Source organism: Medicago sativa, chromosome 2 (genome assembly GCF_051527215.1).
Source record: "Medicago sativa cultivar Bolivia chromosome 2, Bolivia_mono, whole genome shotgun sequence".
In the NCBI taxonomy this organism is placed as follows: Eukaryota; Viridiplantae; Streptophyta; class Magnoliopsida; order Fabales; family Fabaceae; genus Medicago; species Medicago sativa.
In genome coordinates, this window is record NC_140750.1 from 65,041,658 (window position 1) to 65,055,482 (window position 13,825).

Here is a 13,825-nt window from a genome sequence, read left to right on the forward strand (position 1 = left end):
AGATATGTCTCATGCAAGATCGGGGAGAGTCATTTGAGCATTTACAATAAAATTTGTATATAATTTATCAAGTCACAGCGGATGTGAGCGGAAGGTCTAACCATATGTGACAACAGGGAATTGTAAACATAATTTATTTTACACTAAAGTCAAAGCAGGTTTGAGCGGAAAACCTAACCATTCGTGCGTCAATCACAATTAAATGGCCTAACTTTGATCAATCTTTTACTTAATTCTAAACAAAATAACAAGAACTCTCCATAAAAAAAAAAATAATAATAACAAGCACTCAACAAACTCTGATGACAACTTCAGTTAGAAAAATGGTACCGCAAACTATGACCAAATTTGTTTTTAGCTAGGAATTATAATGATGAATCTAAGATAATTTTCATTTAATGCTTCACCACTGTTGTTTTTTTCTCTAAAATTGATCTTGATCTTCTTCTTCTCAAAGTTTATACAGCAGAAATGGTATATTCCAATTACACTACTATGGACAGTGGAATCTTCGTCCAGTTTTACTCTAATCTTTTTAAAAAATTGTACTTCAACGGGGCATGCTTACTTCAATTTTATGTTTATTTCAATTTAATTCAATTCTGAAGTTGACAAAGATTTTTTTAAATAAAAATAAATTGACAAATATTTTTAATTAACCCCACTAAAATAAATGTTGACAAATAACTGATGCTACATGCTGTCCAATTTTCTATAACGTGTGGACCTTGAAAGTTTGCCAAATCTTTTGGCAAGTTGTCCATCATTAAATTAAATTGTCTTTCTAGTTCAATCTTACCACATGAAAATTTAATTTGGCAACTCATCACATGAAAAATTGATTTATTTGATAATATCAAACTGTCAGCTTATAATAGACATTTTAACATATAAATTATACCCACTTTTTTTTTGAAACAAAAGTATACACACTTTTAAACAAACCATAAAACTATTTTAATTTATGGTTTATTCTACTTGTGATTTTGCAAGGATAAAAAAAAAAAAATACTTACATGAACATGTATGGCATGATCTAAGATTTTAATTAATCACAGTCAACTAACAAGAGACAGCATATGTAGCATCAAAGGTTAAACTTTGCAGATTGTAATATATAAAAAACTTTAAGCTGAATTAGTCAAGTAAAAAAGATGCTATACATTAGAGAATCAAGAACAAGTGGTATAATATAAAGAGAAAACTATTCATGCAACATGCAATAATTTATTATAAAATCTAGTGTTTAAATCATCCCAAATGCATGACACCTTTTAGTGGTAGCTCATATTAATTCTTGTTCCCTTAGGATTAGCAATCAAAAAGTTCACATTTTTGTCACACCTAGAAAACAATGGCCAAAACCCTATTCAAGCTCACAACTATTCTTTTTTCCCTCATCACTTTATCTCTTCACTACCAAATAGCCTTCTCAACTAATACATTTGAATTGGATTCTCCATTTCCTCAATACAAATCAAGAAGTAGATTTTTGGCAACTACAATTAAAAAAGGTGCACAATGCAATCCTATTAGTAAGAATATATGTAATGGAATTTTAGCAAACAAGGGGACAGAGTTGCTACAATGTTGCAAGAAAAAATGTGTTGATGTTATTGGTGATATGAACCATTGTGGTCAATGTGGGAAGAAATGCAAGCAAGGAGAACGTTGTTGTGGTGGAGTTTGTACTAACATATTGTATAATGTTAATAATTGTGGCAAGTGTAACAAAAAATGTAAACGTGGGATTCCTTGTAGGATTGGGTTTTGTGGGTATGCATGAAAGTTTATGAAACTTTACTAGAATGTTAGAATTTACTCAACATTTTGGATTATGGTTGGATTCTTTGAATAAATTGTTGCTTTATAATTACTTGAATTGCAAAGAGTGTATTATTTGACATTCAAATTTCTTAATTTCGAATGTGTTTGTGTATTTGTCCATTTTTCTTGGTTGAATTTTGTTTATCATGAAATGTGCATGCATTTTTTTGGCTCAATGAAACTGAAAACTTCTTAATTTCAATATTTCATTATGTTATTTTCGGTTAGGTCATATTGTGATTTGAACCATTCATATTATGGTAGACTTACATCACGATACCAGTTGATGTTGTGTGGCTGACCTTGATAAGAATTGAAGTCGAGTTGAAATTAACTCAGGTCAAGTTACCTCGATAGAAATTGGTTTGGTATGAAATTTGATCCGAGTTTAATATATATGAAGCTTGAACTCGACTCGATCTCGAATTTGTAAAATCAGCTCAACTCGTTAACGCAACAAAAATTTAGATATTTTGCCTTTTAAATTAGAAATTTAGTTATATGGGGGGAGTTGGATAGCTCAACTGGTTTGAGCTAAGGAATAAGGAGTCCGAGGTTCAATCTCTAACAAAGGAGAAAAACTAATACTAACTAATTAGTAACATTTGTCATTAAAAGATAGGTCTAACAAAAACTTCCTATATTTTAACATAATATTAACCTATAATGGTGAAAAATACTCGGGGGTTGCTTTAGAATTGTAATGGTTGGTTAAAGAATTAAAAGATTAGAAAGAAATTATTAAAAGACAAGACATTCAATACAATTATTATGAGTGAAATTGGAAACAATGAACAAAGGCATGAATGAATGAATCTCTGAATGTTATTCCTGCATAACAACATTGACTGCTTTCTCCTCTCACCATGTTTGTGGCATGCTTGTTACCTACGGCATTTTTCTCAAACAAGATCACCACCAAATTGTTGTATTCTGTCCTTGTCAGAGATACATTTTCTTCATCTTCAAATTTACCCTTCCAACTCAAAAATTTGGTGGATAACCATGTTTTTTATAGCATACTTCAACGGTGTGGCCAATCTTGCCACAATATGTAGACGCCTATTTCCATGACCTCTTCCTCCGTATCCACCAAAGTCTCTTCCTCCTTGATATACCGTGCCTCTGCCGATCCATCAAGAGCATTCACTAGTGTACTAGGTTCCTCGCTTGTTACATCGTTCCCACGCAATGAAATTCATGTCATCTTCTTTCGGTACCGGAATAGGGTTGGGAATAGGCCAGGCCGGCCTACAGGGGCCTACGGCCTGGCCTGTTTTGGCCTGGCCTGGCCTGGCCTGTTTCGTAGATAGGCCTAGGCTTAGGCTTTTTAAAAAGCCTGTTTAGTTAAATAGGCCAGGCTTAGGCTTCCAGAAAAGCCTGTTAAGCCTAATAGGCTGGCCTATTAATACTATTTATTAAAAAATGTTTTTTTTTATATTAAAATAATTGCATATATTAAAAATATAAATATCTTTTTCTCTATCTATTAGTCCCTTAATAGGCTTTGTTGTTATAGGCTTTTAAGTAGGCTTTAATCTAGTTAAAATTTACTTGTAGTTAAATAGGCTTTTAAGTAGGCTTTAAGGCTTGTTTAGCTTATTTAGTAGGCTAAATGAACTATTTGATGACCTTAATATAAAGTAGGCCTGTAAGTAGGCTTTCAGGCCAGTCCAGGCTTTTAAATAGGCCAGGCCAGGCCCAGAAAAACGGCCTATGATAGGCCATAGGCCAGGCTCAGGCCTGTAAATTTTTTCGTAGGCCAGGCTCAGGCCTATCAAAGCCTGGCCTGGCCTGGCCTATTCCCACCCCTACCGGAATCAAACCATCAACGAACCGGAATTTGTTCTTCGTAGCTAGGATGTGATGCATTCAGCTCACCCAGTCATGGTAATTGCTGTCTCTGGCAAGCGGATGAGTAACGCACACAGTGGTAGGGTTTTATGGCAGATGAATGTAGTAAGGATCCAGTGCTGCATCTGGATTTGAATTGTTGCCATTGTTAATACCTGAATTTTTTCCACGCGCCATTGAAAAACACAGATCTTGAATCGAAAGAGAAGATAGAAGAATTGAAACAGATCTTGAATCAAAAGAGACGAGAGGAAGAAAAAAAACTAGTGAATTGATTCAATAGAGTGGTCTGAACCAAAGCTCTATGACACCATATGAGTGAAATTTGGAACAATGAACAAAGCCATGAATGAATTAAACTCTGATAGAAAAAGAGAAAGTAGAGGTATTTATAGATCTAGATTCTTACAGCCTAGAGTAACCAATTGCCGGTTCATCATAACTGCAATTGCAACGGAATTAGGGAATAAAATATATGCTAAAGAAATGGGAAAGAGGTTAGCTAAAATGAGTTTCTGGACTTCCTCTTGTGTAGCTTGCTCAGTGAGATCCTTCAATTTCTAACTTCACTGAGTTAACAAAATCACTGAATTTTTACATAGCAAAGTCCATGACTATTCAAAAATCAAAATTTGCCATTTTCCAAGTAGAAGCGGCCAGAAAATTTTATGTTGAATATGCTACCTCTCATAGGATCTGTTGCACGCGTTATGTAACGTCGACATTCTGGGATCGATGGCAACACTCTTGCTCGTCTACTTGGAAAATGGGTTCTCACGGGATTTATAAAGGATCACAACCATCCTCTAATTGCTACAGCTAAAGGTTTCAATTGAGGACAATAAAAAAAAGAAAATTGATGAACTTACTACGGAGTTGGAGCACCAAAATGAATTATGTGCTGCATATAGAGAAAAACTACTCAGCTTCATAAACATTATTGAGGAACAAACGGAGGAAATGTCCACAGGAATTCAAATAATTATTGACAATACAAGGAGAGCTGATCCTGAAATGCAAAAATATCCACAGGACTGTACTTGAGTGTATAAATGAATGAATTTAGTATATAATTTCACTAATTATAGCACTCCATTATACATTGAAATCTGTTCTTTGCTCTTCTCTTCCAGGTTTGAACTTGGTATTCCACATAAGCAATGTAATGTGATCAAATAAGCATATATGGACATTTAAATAATAAAAGAGGATAAATGTTTTGTATATACACTTTTATCTCTGCAGCAATGAAAAACTTCTACAAATATCGAATGAGTTCCACTGCAAATTTTCCTTTCTTTGTGGTGTTTACTTCTCCTATCTGGACCAAAATGAAATAAATTAAACATTACTCAAAACAAAAAGAAAGTGGTTTATATCCAAAGCCGTTCAGATGAACTTGGCCTTCTTTTAAGCTTTTACAAGTTACCTTTAATCTTCCCAATCCACTAACTGATACAAGATCTCCACTCTTGATTGTGGTTCCTTTTGTAGTAATTGGGATCCAGTTGATACGTACATTGCCATTGCTATGAGCACAATATGTTTAGCACAATCATCATATAATAATGTAAGCCAAAATATTTCATGCAAAAGAGTTTATATAGTATAAATCATGCTAAAACAAGCATGTCATATGCCAAAATAACCAAAGGGTAACAATTCTATGCTCGAGAATACATTTCTAGATAATGAAAACTTTGAAATAAGTGCAAGAAAATCAAGGAGGAGCAGGCTAAGAAACTGCTGAAAATAAAGCTAATCATAGTCAGAGACATTAAATTTATGCTCTATTTGGATACACAACTTAATTAAGCGCTTAAAGCATAAACTCTTATCACACAAGTGCTTATATAAAAACTATTTCTGTAACATAAGATAAAATAAAGTCAAATTGTTTTCATATAAGTTATAAAACTTATGAGCTGGTTTCGTAAGCTATCCTGGAGAGCTTATGAATATAAGCTGAAAACAGCTTATGGATATGTCATAAACTGTTTTCATAAGCTCAAATAAGCCAATTCAAATAGCCTCATCCATATATTGACTTATGTTATGTACAACGTTTTATGACCAAGCATCATTTCACTATGCAGGAACAGATTTTGGAATAGGATTCAGAAAACAAGTTCTCAAGGACCAGTGTACTACAACCATAAGCAAATCAAGAATTCAATAATATTCCACAGACATCATATATACACAAATTAGGGATTGCGAACCTGATCATGTCAACTAGCTTCGAACGTGAAATCTTAAATCCTGCACTGGCTACTGCATCAACTCTTAGTGACGCTTCTATAGTTTTGAATGATTTTGTTCTGCACAATTAAAAAAAAAAAAATTGGTGAAGTCTGAATCACACAGTTAAGTGCTATTTTTATGTCAACTTCAAACCAGGGCCAAGATGTTACCTTGGCGGTTCATAATCAAGAGAAATTAATGGTATCTTGGTGCAAGTTACAGGAACATTACGAACCTGAATGAATAAGAAGAATGCAATCAGAAGATAATTATTCTTAAGATTTGAATTGAGTGTGGCTTGTAAAGTGAGGGATGTCTCCCATTTATAAACACAATTTCAAGTCATATCACATATAATGTGGAACTTCTCAACAATTAGCAACACTAACACAACAAACTGCTCGAAAGCCGCACACAGAAAAAGAAAAAAAAACTTTCCATCAGGTGAAGTTTGCTATATAGAAAGAAAAAAAAACATAAATCATGTATGTTGACACATAATTTACAAACCATTTAAATCTGAATCCTTTTCAATGATTTGATCAATAGTTCTTATTCACCTTTAAGGCTTTAACAATTGAACTACCTCCCATATGATCTACTTTCTTTACTAGATCTTCTACAAATCTTCTCCACATTTTCCCAAATCACTTAAGTTAAAGGATTCTGTCAATTTTTTCATAACAAGTGCCACCACGTCTTTCTCTAATGAATTCATTTTCGAGAATATCTTGTCTTGTGTCTCCACTTTCACTGACACATCATAACATCCTCCTCTCTGACACATGTCCAGACTATCTAAGACATGTTCTATCATCTTTTCTGGAATTCTAGCTACCGCATTTCGTTTTATAATTGTGTTCCTAAAGGGGGTTGGCTAGCTCAACACATTAGAGCTAAGGGTTGAAGGAGTTAAATGACCAAAACCTTGGTGAAGGAAAAATACACATACCTAATATACTAACATTAGTCTATCCAATAAAAAGATTGTATTCCTAATTCTATCTTGTCATGTTTGACCACTCATCCATCTTAACAGTCTCATCCTCATGACACAGGGTTTTCTTTCTTATTGTTTCTTCATGACCCAACATTCAGCTGCATGCAGCATTGCAAGTCTTATGGCCATACGGTATAATTTCCTTTAAACTTGAATAACGTTTCTTTATCGCAGATCACACTAGAAGCATTCCTCCAGTTTATCCATCCTACTAAGATCCTATAGTAAAAAGTTCTTTTATCTTCCCGTACTTTTTATGACAGACCCAAGGTACTTAAAGTGTGATACTTGTGCTATTGTCTGTTGTCCAATTTTCACCTTCAAACTACGAAATTTAGTAATATTTATTCAGAGGAATAAAAACATTTTTGTGATATTTTATGAATAGTCTGCTACACTCATCCGAGATTTTAAAAAATTCCTGCACCCTCGAAATTTGGAGACGACATTCATATCAACATTAATGATATACTCATCACCACGATTACACAATCATTTCCTTTTGTTTTGATACGTAAATTTATTAAGAAGGTAGTCTGTAAAATGAGGTAAGTCAAGAACATTACCTTATCCAGTGCTGACGCAAGAAATTCTACAAGCTCTGGTACAACAATTATCTGAGCACCCTGTTCTCCCTGGGTAACAAGGTAACAAAGTCAAAGTTATACAAAATACGAAGGGTTTTATATGCACATTGCGAAAATACAAAAACAACAACTATCAAAAGACGTCATAATGTTCTATCGTTTATCACATCTTTATCCAGCTCATTAATCTCTATATCTTTCTTAATTGGGTATCATATGCACATTGCGAAAATAAACAAAAAAATATATATTTGGAAAGACAGCCAAAATGGTCAAATAAAACATATAATGGATGAAAATAAAATAATTTAATCCAGGTCATGTCCAGAAACTTTAAGTTGAGGCTAAACCAATGGATCGTCAACATAGTTGCAAACTAAAGTAGTTCCCTAACTTAACCCAACAAAACCAGCTTGTAAGGTGAGGGGTGTCTCCCACTTATAAACATTTTTTGAGGTCATGTCACGTCTAATGTAGAACTCTCACCAGTCACAATGATTTAACTTTGTTCAGATGCACTCTGCGATTAATTTTACATTATAATAGAATATAGAGTCGTAAAACAACAAAATGAAGTCATTAATTAATATGAGAGATATGCACAACTTTAGACAGGGATCTTTTACTATATACACAGGCCAAGACAGCCATAGTTGTTGATTAAACAGCCATAGATATTCCTTGTGAAGACTTTTCTGATCCTTTGTTGTATATAAAATATCATATGAACGTGTTTAAATAATAATAATAATATTATTCAATTCTTAAGTTAATACCATTTTGTGCACAGAGCACAGTTTTAGGTAAAAGTAGTAAATGGCGAAAACTATAGAATACCTGCAATATAATATCCCCAACTTTCTCCCTGACAATTCCTGTACCAAGAATTGAGCCAAGGAAGTCACCATGAGAGCAAGGTTCAAACTGGAAGTTCCCTGTAATGCTGAAAAGAGTAATTTTATCTAAATATACTATGAAAGGCATCTAGGAGCATCAACAATTTCTGTATTGGGCTTGGAAATTTTGGTAACAAAGTTTACCTCAATGCCGAAATAACATCTGGATCACTTGTCAGTTCATCTGGATGTCCAACAGAAATCCGGCACCGTTCAGCCTAAAGAGCATATATATTATGTGTCTACAAGCGATACGATGCAAACACTTTACTGTATCAAGGTAATGGAGAGCACCTATATCTAGATGGTTACCTGTGGATAACCTCCTTGAGCTAATGCTTTAATGTCCGCTAATTTTTCCAATACTTGCATAGATTCTTTTAGCACTGGAGGGGTTAGAAAATTTGTATGGAGAATCTCTCGTTTTAATGATGCTCGTCTAGCCTACAACGAAGTCAAATGGACGACAACCAAGTTAGGGATCAAATGATGTTCTATAGCATAAAATGATATATAATGGCTCAAAGGCCGAACCATACATCAAATGTTGACACTGGTAATGAATATTAGACTTCCATGTAGAAAAAAAAGTTCCAGGCTTGTGACAGTCTAGAATGAAATTTGTATGGATCAAGGGATAAAAAACAAGAAAGTACCATCTCAAGAACATGCTTCACTTCATTTTCTACACTTTTCTCCCCAACTCCCTTGAGCAATACATCAACTTCTCGTTTTGAAGCATGCACTGTCGTGCTTGCACCTGAATCTGCACGTCAGAAAGCATTAAAAATGTGAAACTGGATCGACATTGAGATGCCAAAATAATGATTTAGCTAAGAAGAAATACATATTATAATGAACTACAACTCAAAAGTAGTTATGAATATATCTTCTCCATCAACCACGGTGCTTCTTCAAAAAACGTCGACCAAATGATCAAAGGATAAATCATCAAAATTGCTCAGTAGTTGGGAAGGGGAATGCAAAATCACGTGATTTAAAAGTTATCCAGTCATAAACATTACTACTGAAATATCTGCTGCACATACATAACCACTGGCACCAATAATAACTCTTGACGATACAGGAGCAAGGAGATATGTAATGAAGAACTTACCAAGGGTACCACATTAATCCACTCTGCACCCTATCTAAATCAAAAACCTTAAGGTATTAGTTTCGTTGTCCTTTCCATTCTATACGGTCTTCGTTCACCTTGTCCAATAATAAACAATGTGAAACTCCTTCATTCACGCCCACATAACACTAACAGACGAGTTACCAACAATCTCATCCTCGAGTGTAAGTCTTTAACACTCCTCGTACAAAAACCTTTCCCGAGTATTCAATGCTCAACTGCCACTCAACGGGAACACCAAGCATACTTTGGCATTCTTCACCAAATCAAGACCCATCTTAACCATTTTCTTACTACTCGTCACTTGGACCAAGCCAACTATCAGACATACTTTCAAGAGACTGGCCATACATGTTACCTCTTTTCACCATTTAGTTTGCCACATCTCCACACATGTTACCACTCATCATCAGCCCACGCCACTTGCTCGGTTGCTTGTACCAGTACCACCGCTCACAATCATGATTTCTTTAATACTATTGAATCAGATCAAAGCCATTGATTCTCATTCCATATAAGCCCGTGAAAACATGTCTCCCCAACCCCAATGTCATGTATTCCCTCATATGGACCAACACAGACATCAAACAATGACACGGACACGGATGTCAGACACGACACTGACAAGTAGACACCATAATACTTTAGGAAAGTGAATGAATGTAATCACAAGTCGGACACCAACTCAAGTCGGACACCAAATACACTTTCAGTCTGAAGTGTCAATGCTAAATATGATTCAAGTTGTGTTATATTACAGTCAGTGGGATGGAATTCAAACTTAAGTTTCTACTTGGATGGAAACACAGGTCATGGCTCAAGTTGATTTGATTAATTGATCAGTCAAGCACTTCATTTTGATTTTAGGGTTTGTTTGGATTGACTTATTTGAGTTTATCAACTGACATTAATACTTGTGAGACTATTTGACACAGGTTATAGAAACCGTTTATGATATGTTCATGACCTGCTTTCAGCTTATCTCCATATACCTTCTCAGATAGCTAAGTGAAACAACTTGACTTTATTTTATCTTTTGTAGTAGAAATAGCTTATAGATAAGCACTTATATGGTAAGCGCTTATGTTATAAGTGTTTAATTTAGTTGTTTATCCAAACAGAGCCTTAGTGTGTGGGTAAAGTTTCACTAATAACACAAGCTCATAACAACATAGTACATAATATATCCTTCAGTACCAAAATCCCCTTCACTATTGCTTCACATGTAGCAAAGTTTATGACTTTTGAAAAATTACAAACACCAAGTTTTAAACTTTACTACAATTTATGAAACCCTTTGGTCCAATTCAGCAATATATTCATCATCACCATGTTGGGTTGGAGAAATACACTAATTCATGTAACTGAAAATAAATTAAATAATGGACAAAAAAAAAACAATTTCATTCAAAACCCACAATTTATTTTATAAAAAAGACTATGATTTTGAACAATTGAACATAATGGTAATGCCAAATAGAATCAACCTACAAAAAAAAAAAAATAGAAATGGATGAAGAAAGTAGAGAGTAACCTGAAGAAGTGGAAAAGGAGAGAAGATGAGAGGTAAGGGTCCTTTGAAAAGAGAGGTTGTTAGCATTGTTGCGGAGATTATGAGAATGAGAAAGTGCAAAAGCTTGAGTTACTCTTCTAAGACACCAAGCAGTTCCAAAGCTAGTGGTAGTTGCAGCCATGGCGAATATGAGTGATAGGTTCCATATGATATGGGTATGTGTGTAAATATGAGTTTAATTCAGGTGTAAAAACTCTATTCATTTCAATTATACTCTTTTACATTTCTTGAGAATTAAACTCTTTTACATATATGTTGTGTGTAAAATTATTTTGAATGGTCAATTCATCATGTGACGGTCAATAATAAATATAAAAATAAAAATGACTTTAATGGTGGTGGTCGATGATCTAAAACAATTTTGCACGTATAATTAATCAAAACATTTTAAATTGTTATATAAATTAAAAACATTGATGTGACGATTCTAAATATTTTGATTAATTGTAAGTGTAAAATTATTTTGAACTGTTAATCCATCCCAATTAAACTCTGAAAATACGTGAGATGTTTTTCTTTGCTTTTCCTCCTCGGCAAAATCTAGTTAGAAATTGAATTGGATGTGGTGGATATTTTACATGCATTTCAAAACATTTTGAAAATTGTTCTTCTCCCATCGAATAACACTCACTCCCAACTGAATGGATGAAAGTGCCCTTGCATGACTTAAGTCACGTTCGGTACTTCAGCGTGAGTTAATTCACGCAAGTTGTAAACCCAGCGTGACTTAACTCATGTTGCGGGATGTACTGTTTTGGTACAAAACTTATCAGTCTCAACTTCCAAACACCATTTTCTTTCCCTCTCCACCTCCAAAAACCCAAATAGTGCGATTTTTTGGGTCAAAATCTTCATCTCAAATCATTGCAAATTGTCATGAAGCAAGTTTCTACGCTCATCAAGCATCAAAAATCATGTAATGTATCATCTTAACTCATTTGATTTTGCTGGTTTATAAGCTTGGTTCGTCATTTCTGGAAGCAGAATGAACGTGAGTTAACTTACGCTGGCCAACGTGAGTTAACTTACGCAGGTGTAATGTCATGTTTTCAAATTTTGCGCCAATTTTTTTTCTTTGTTAGCTTGTTGAACAAGTTATTTATATTATTTTTCCTTGTTATTTTGTTATTCAATAGACATAGTGATGGTTGAAAATGTGGCGGATGATGGCATTGAGTTGAAACCAGCCATAATTGAAGCTTTCGGCGATGTCAAACCGACTGTTAATGTGAAGTTGAAAGCCAAAATTCTCTTTCAAGCTCACATTGAAGAAAAACTTAAACTAGTACCTACCGGTGTTGCCAAGGTTCGCAATTATGAAGTAGACACCACCTCATTTTTTAACAAATGAAAGATGGCGAGAGCGAGATGATTTACTTGGTTGGGTTCGTCGACAAGCGGCAAGGGCTAGATTTACTATATCTATATATAAATCTAGTTTAAAAAGGCCAACATTGACGATGCAATGTGAAGGAGTGGTGAATACAAACCACCAAAGAGGAGAAAGAAACCGAATCTTCAAGGCACGGGCTCAAGAAAATGTGAATGTCTGTTTAGGTTGCGTGGTTTCTTTGATAAGGATACAAATGATTGATGGGTTGCAATGCTTAGTGAAATTCACAACCATGAGTTGGTGTCAAAGTTAGCCGGCCACCTTCTTGCGGGTAGAATAAAAGAGGAGGAGAAGAAAAGAGTTATCGACATGACAAAGAGTTTGGCGTTGTCTAGGAATATTCTCATGGATTTGAAGAAAAAAAAACAAATAAAGTTTGACGACCATCAAACAAGTGTGCAATACACGAACTAGATGGCGCAAGGGGATAAAAGGTGACAAGACGGAGATGCAATACTTGATTTCAAAGTTGTAGGAGCATAAATACGTCAATTTCACAAGAGCAAATAGTGTCGAAACCACTCTTGAAGACATATTTTTTGCTCATCCGAAGTCAATTAATATGCTTAATACTTTTCCAACCGTTTTGGTCATGGACTCCACTTACAAAACCAATTTCTACTAAATGTCGTTATTTGAGATTATTGGTGTCACCTCTACCAAAATGACATATTCTGTTGGTTTTGTCTTTCTTTCCTTTGAACAGGAGGATAACTTTACTTGGGCACCTGAGATGTTGGTTGGTCTTTTGTCCTCAAAACTCAACATGCCTAAGGTGGTTGTCACCGATAGGGACAATGCTATGATGAATGTCGTTGCCAAATTTCTCCCTGAAACAAACACTATACTTTGTTATTTTCATATTAGGAAGAATGTAAAAGCTAAGTGCATCACGGATTGTAGAGTCAAAGCGAAGCCTAAGGATGCAAAAGTTATTAAGAAAGAAGTGAAGGAAGCGAAGGAGGAGAAGCATTGTGATGTTGTTGACAAAATCATGATGTCTTGGAAAGAGTTGGTCGAATCTCGTATGGAGAATTCATATGCAAGTGCATTATTGAAATTCAAAGATATATGCGAAAATCATGCTTTGGTTCGTAGTGCACTTATTCATGAGTTGAAAAATCAAAAGAGTGACTATTTGCCGATATTTGGTACCGAGGACTGTTTTAAATATATCTTGGATGGTTTACACCCTCCAACAAATAGTAGTGGAATTGTGCTTGAATATAAGTGGTTGACATTACCATATATGGGTTACATTGTTGCAACTTGCTACAATAGAGCCGTTGTTCAATTGGTTTTGCCCGAAAGAG

At 34.7% G+C, this 13,825-nt stretch overlaps 2 protein-coding genes across 2 annotated transcripts; one reads left to right on the top strand and one right to left on the bottom strand.

The window, feature by feature from the left end:
- Window positions 1-1,290: 1,290 nt before the first annotated feature.
- On the top strand, window positions 1,291-1,927 carry LOC146949725 (stigma-specific STIG1-like protein 2). Its single transcript, XM_085745660.1, has one exon. The coding sequence runs from the start codon at window positions 1,355-1,357 to the stop codon at window positions 1,784-1,786; it is 432 nt and encodes a 143-aa protein (XP_085601786.1). The 5' UTR covers window positions 1,291-1,354; the 3' UTR covers window positions 1,787-1,927.
- A 2,662-nt stretch (window positions 1,928-4,589) lies between these two features.
- LOC146949726 (RNA-binding S4 domain-containing protein) lies at window positions 4,590-11,300 on the bottom strand. Its single transcript, XM_085745661.1, has 10 exons — window positions 11,081-11,300; window positions 9,065-9,174; window positions 8,721-8,852; window positions 8,553-8,626; window positions 8,350-8,455; window positions 7,492-7,560; window positions 6,096-6,160; window positions 5,904-6,002; window positions 5,111-5,210; window positions 4,590-5,002 (listed from the first exon to the last, which is right to left on the bottom strand). Exons 1-10 carry the CDS (start codon window positions 11,238-11,240, stop codon window positions 4,940-4,942), a joined length of 978 nt encoding a protein of 325 aa, XP_085601787.1. The 5' UTR covers window positions 11,241-11,300; the 3' UTR covers window positions 4,590-4,939.
- Between the last annotated feature and the right edge of the window lie 2,525 nt (window positions 11,301-13,825).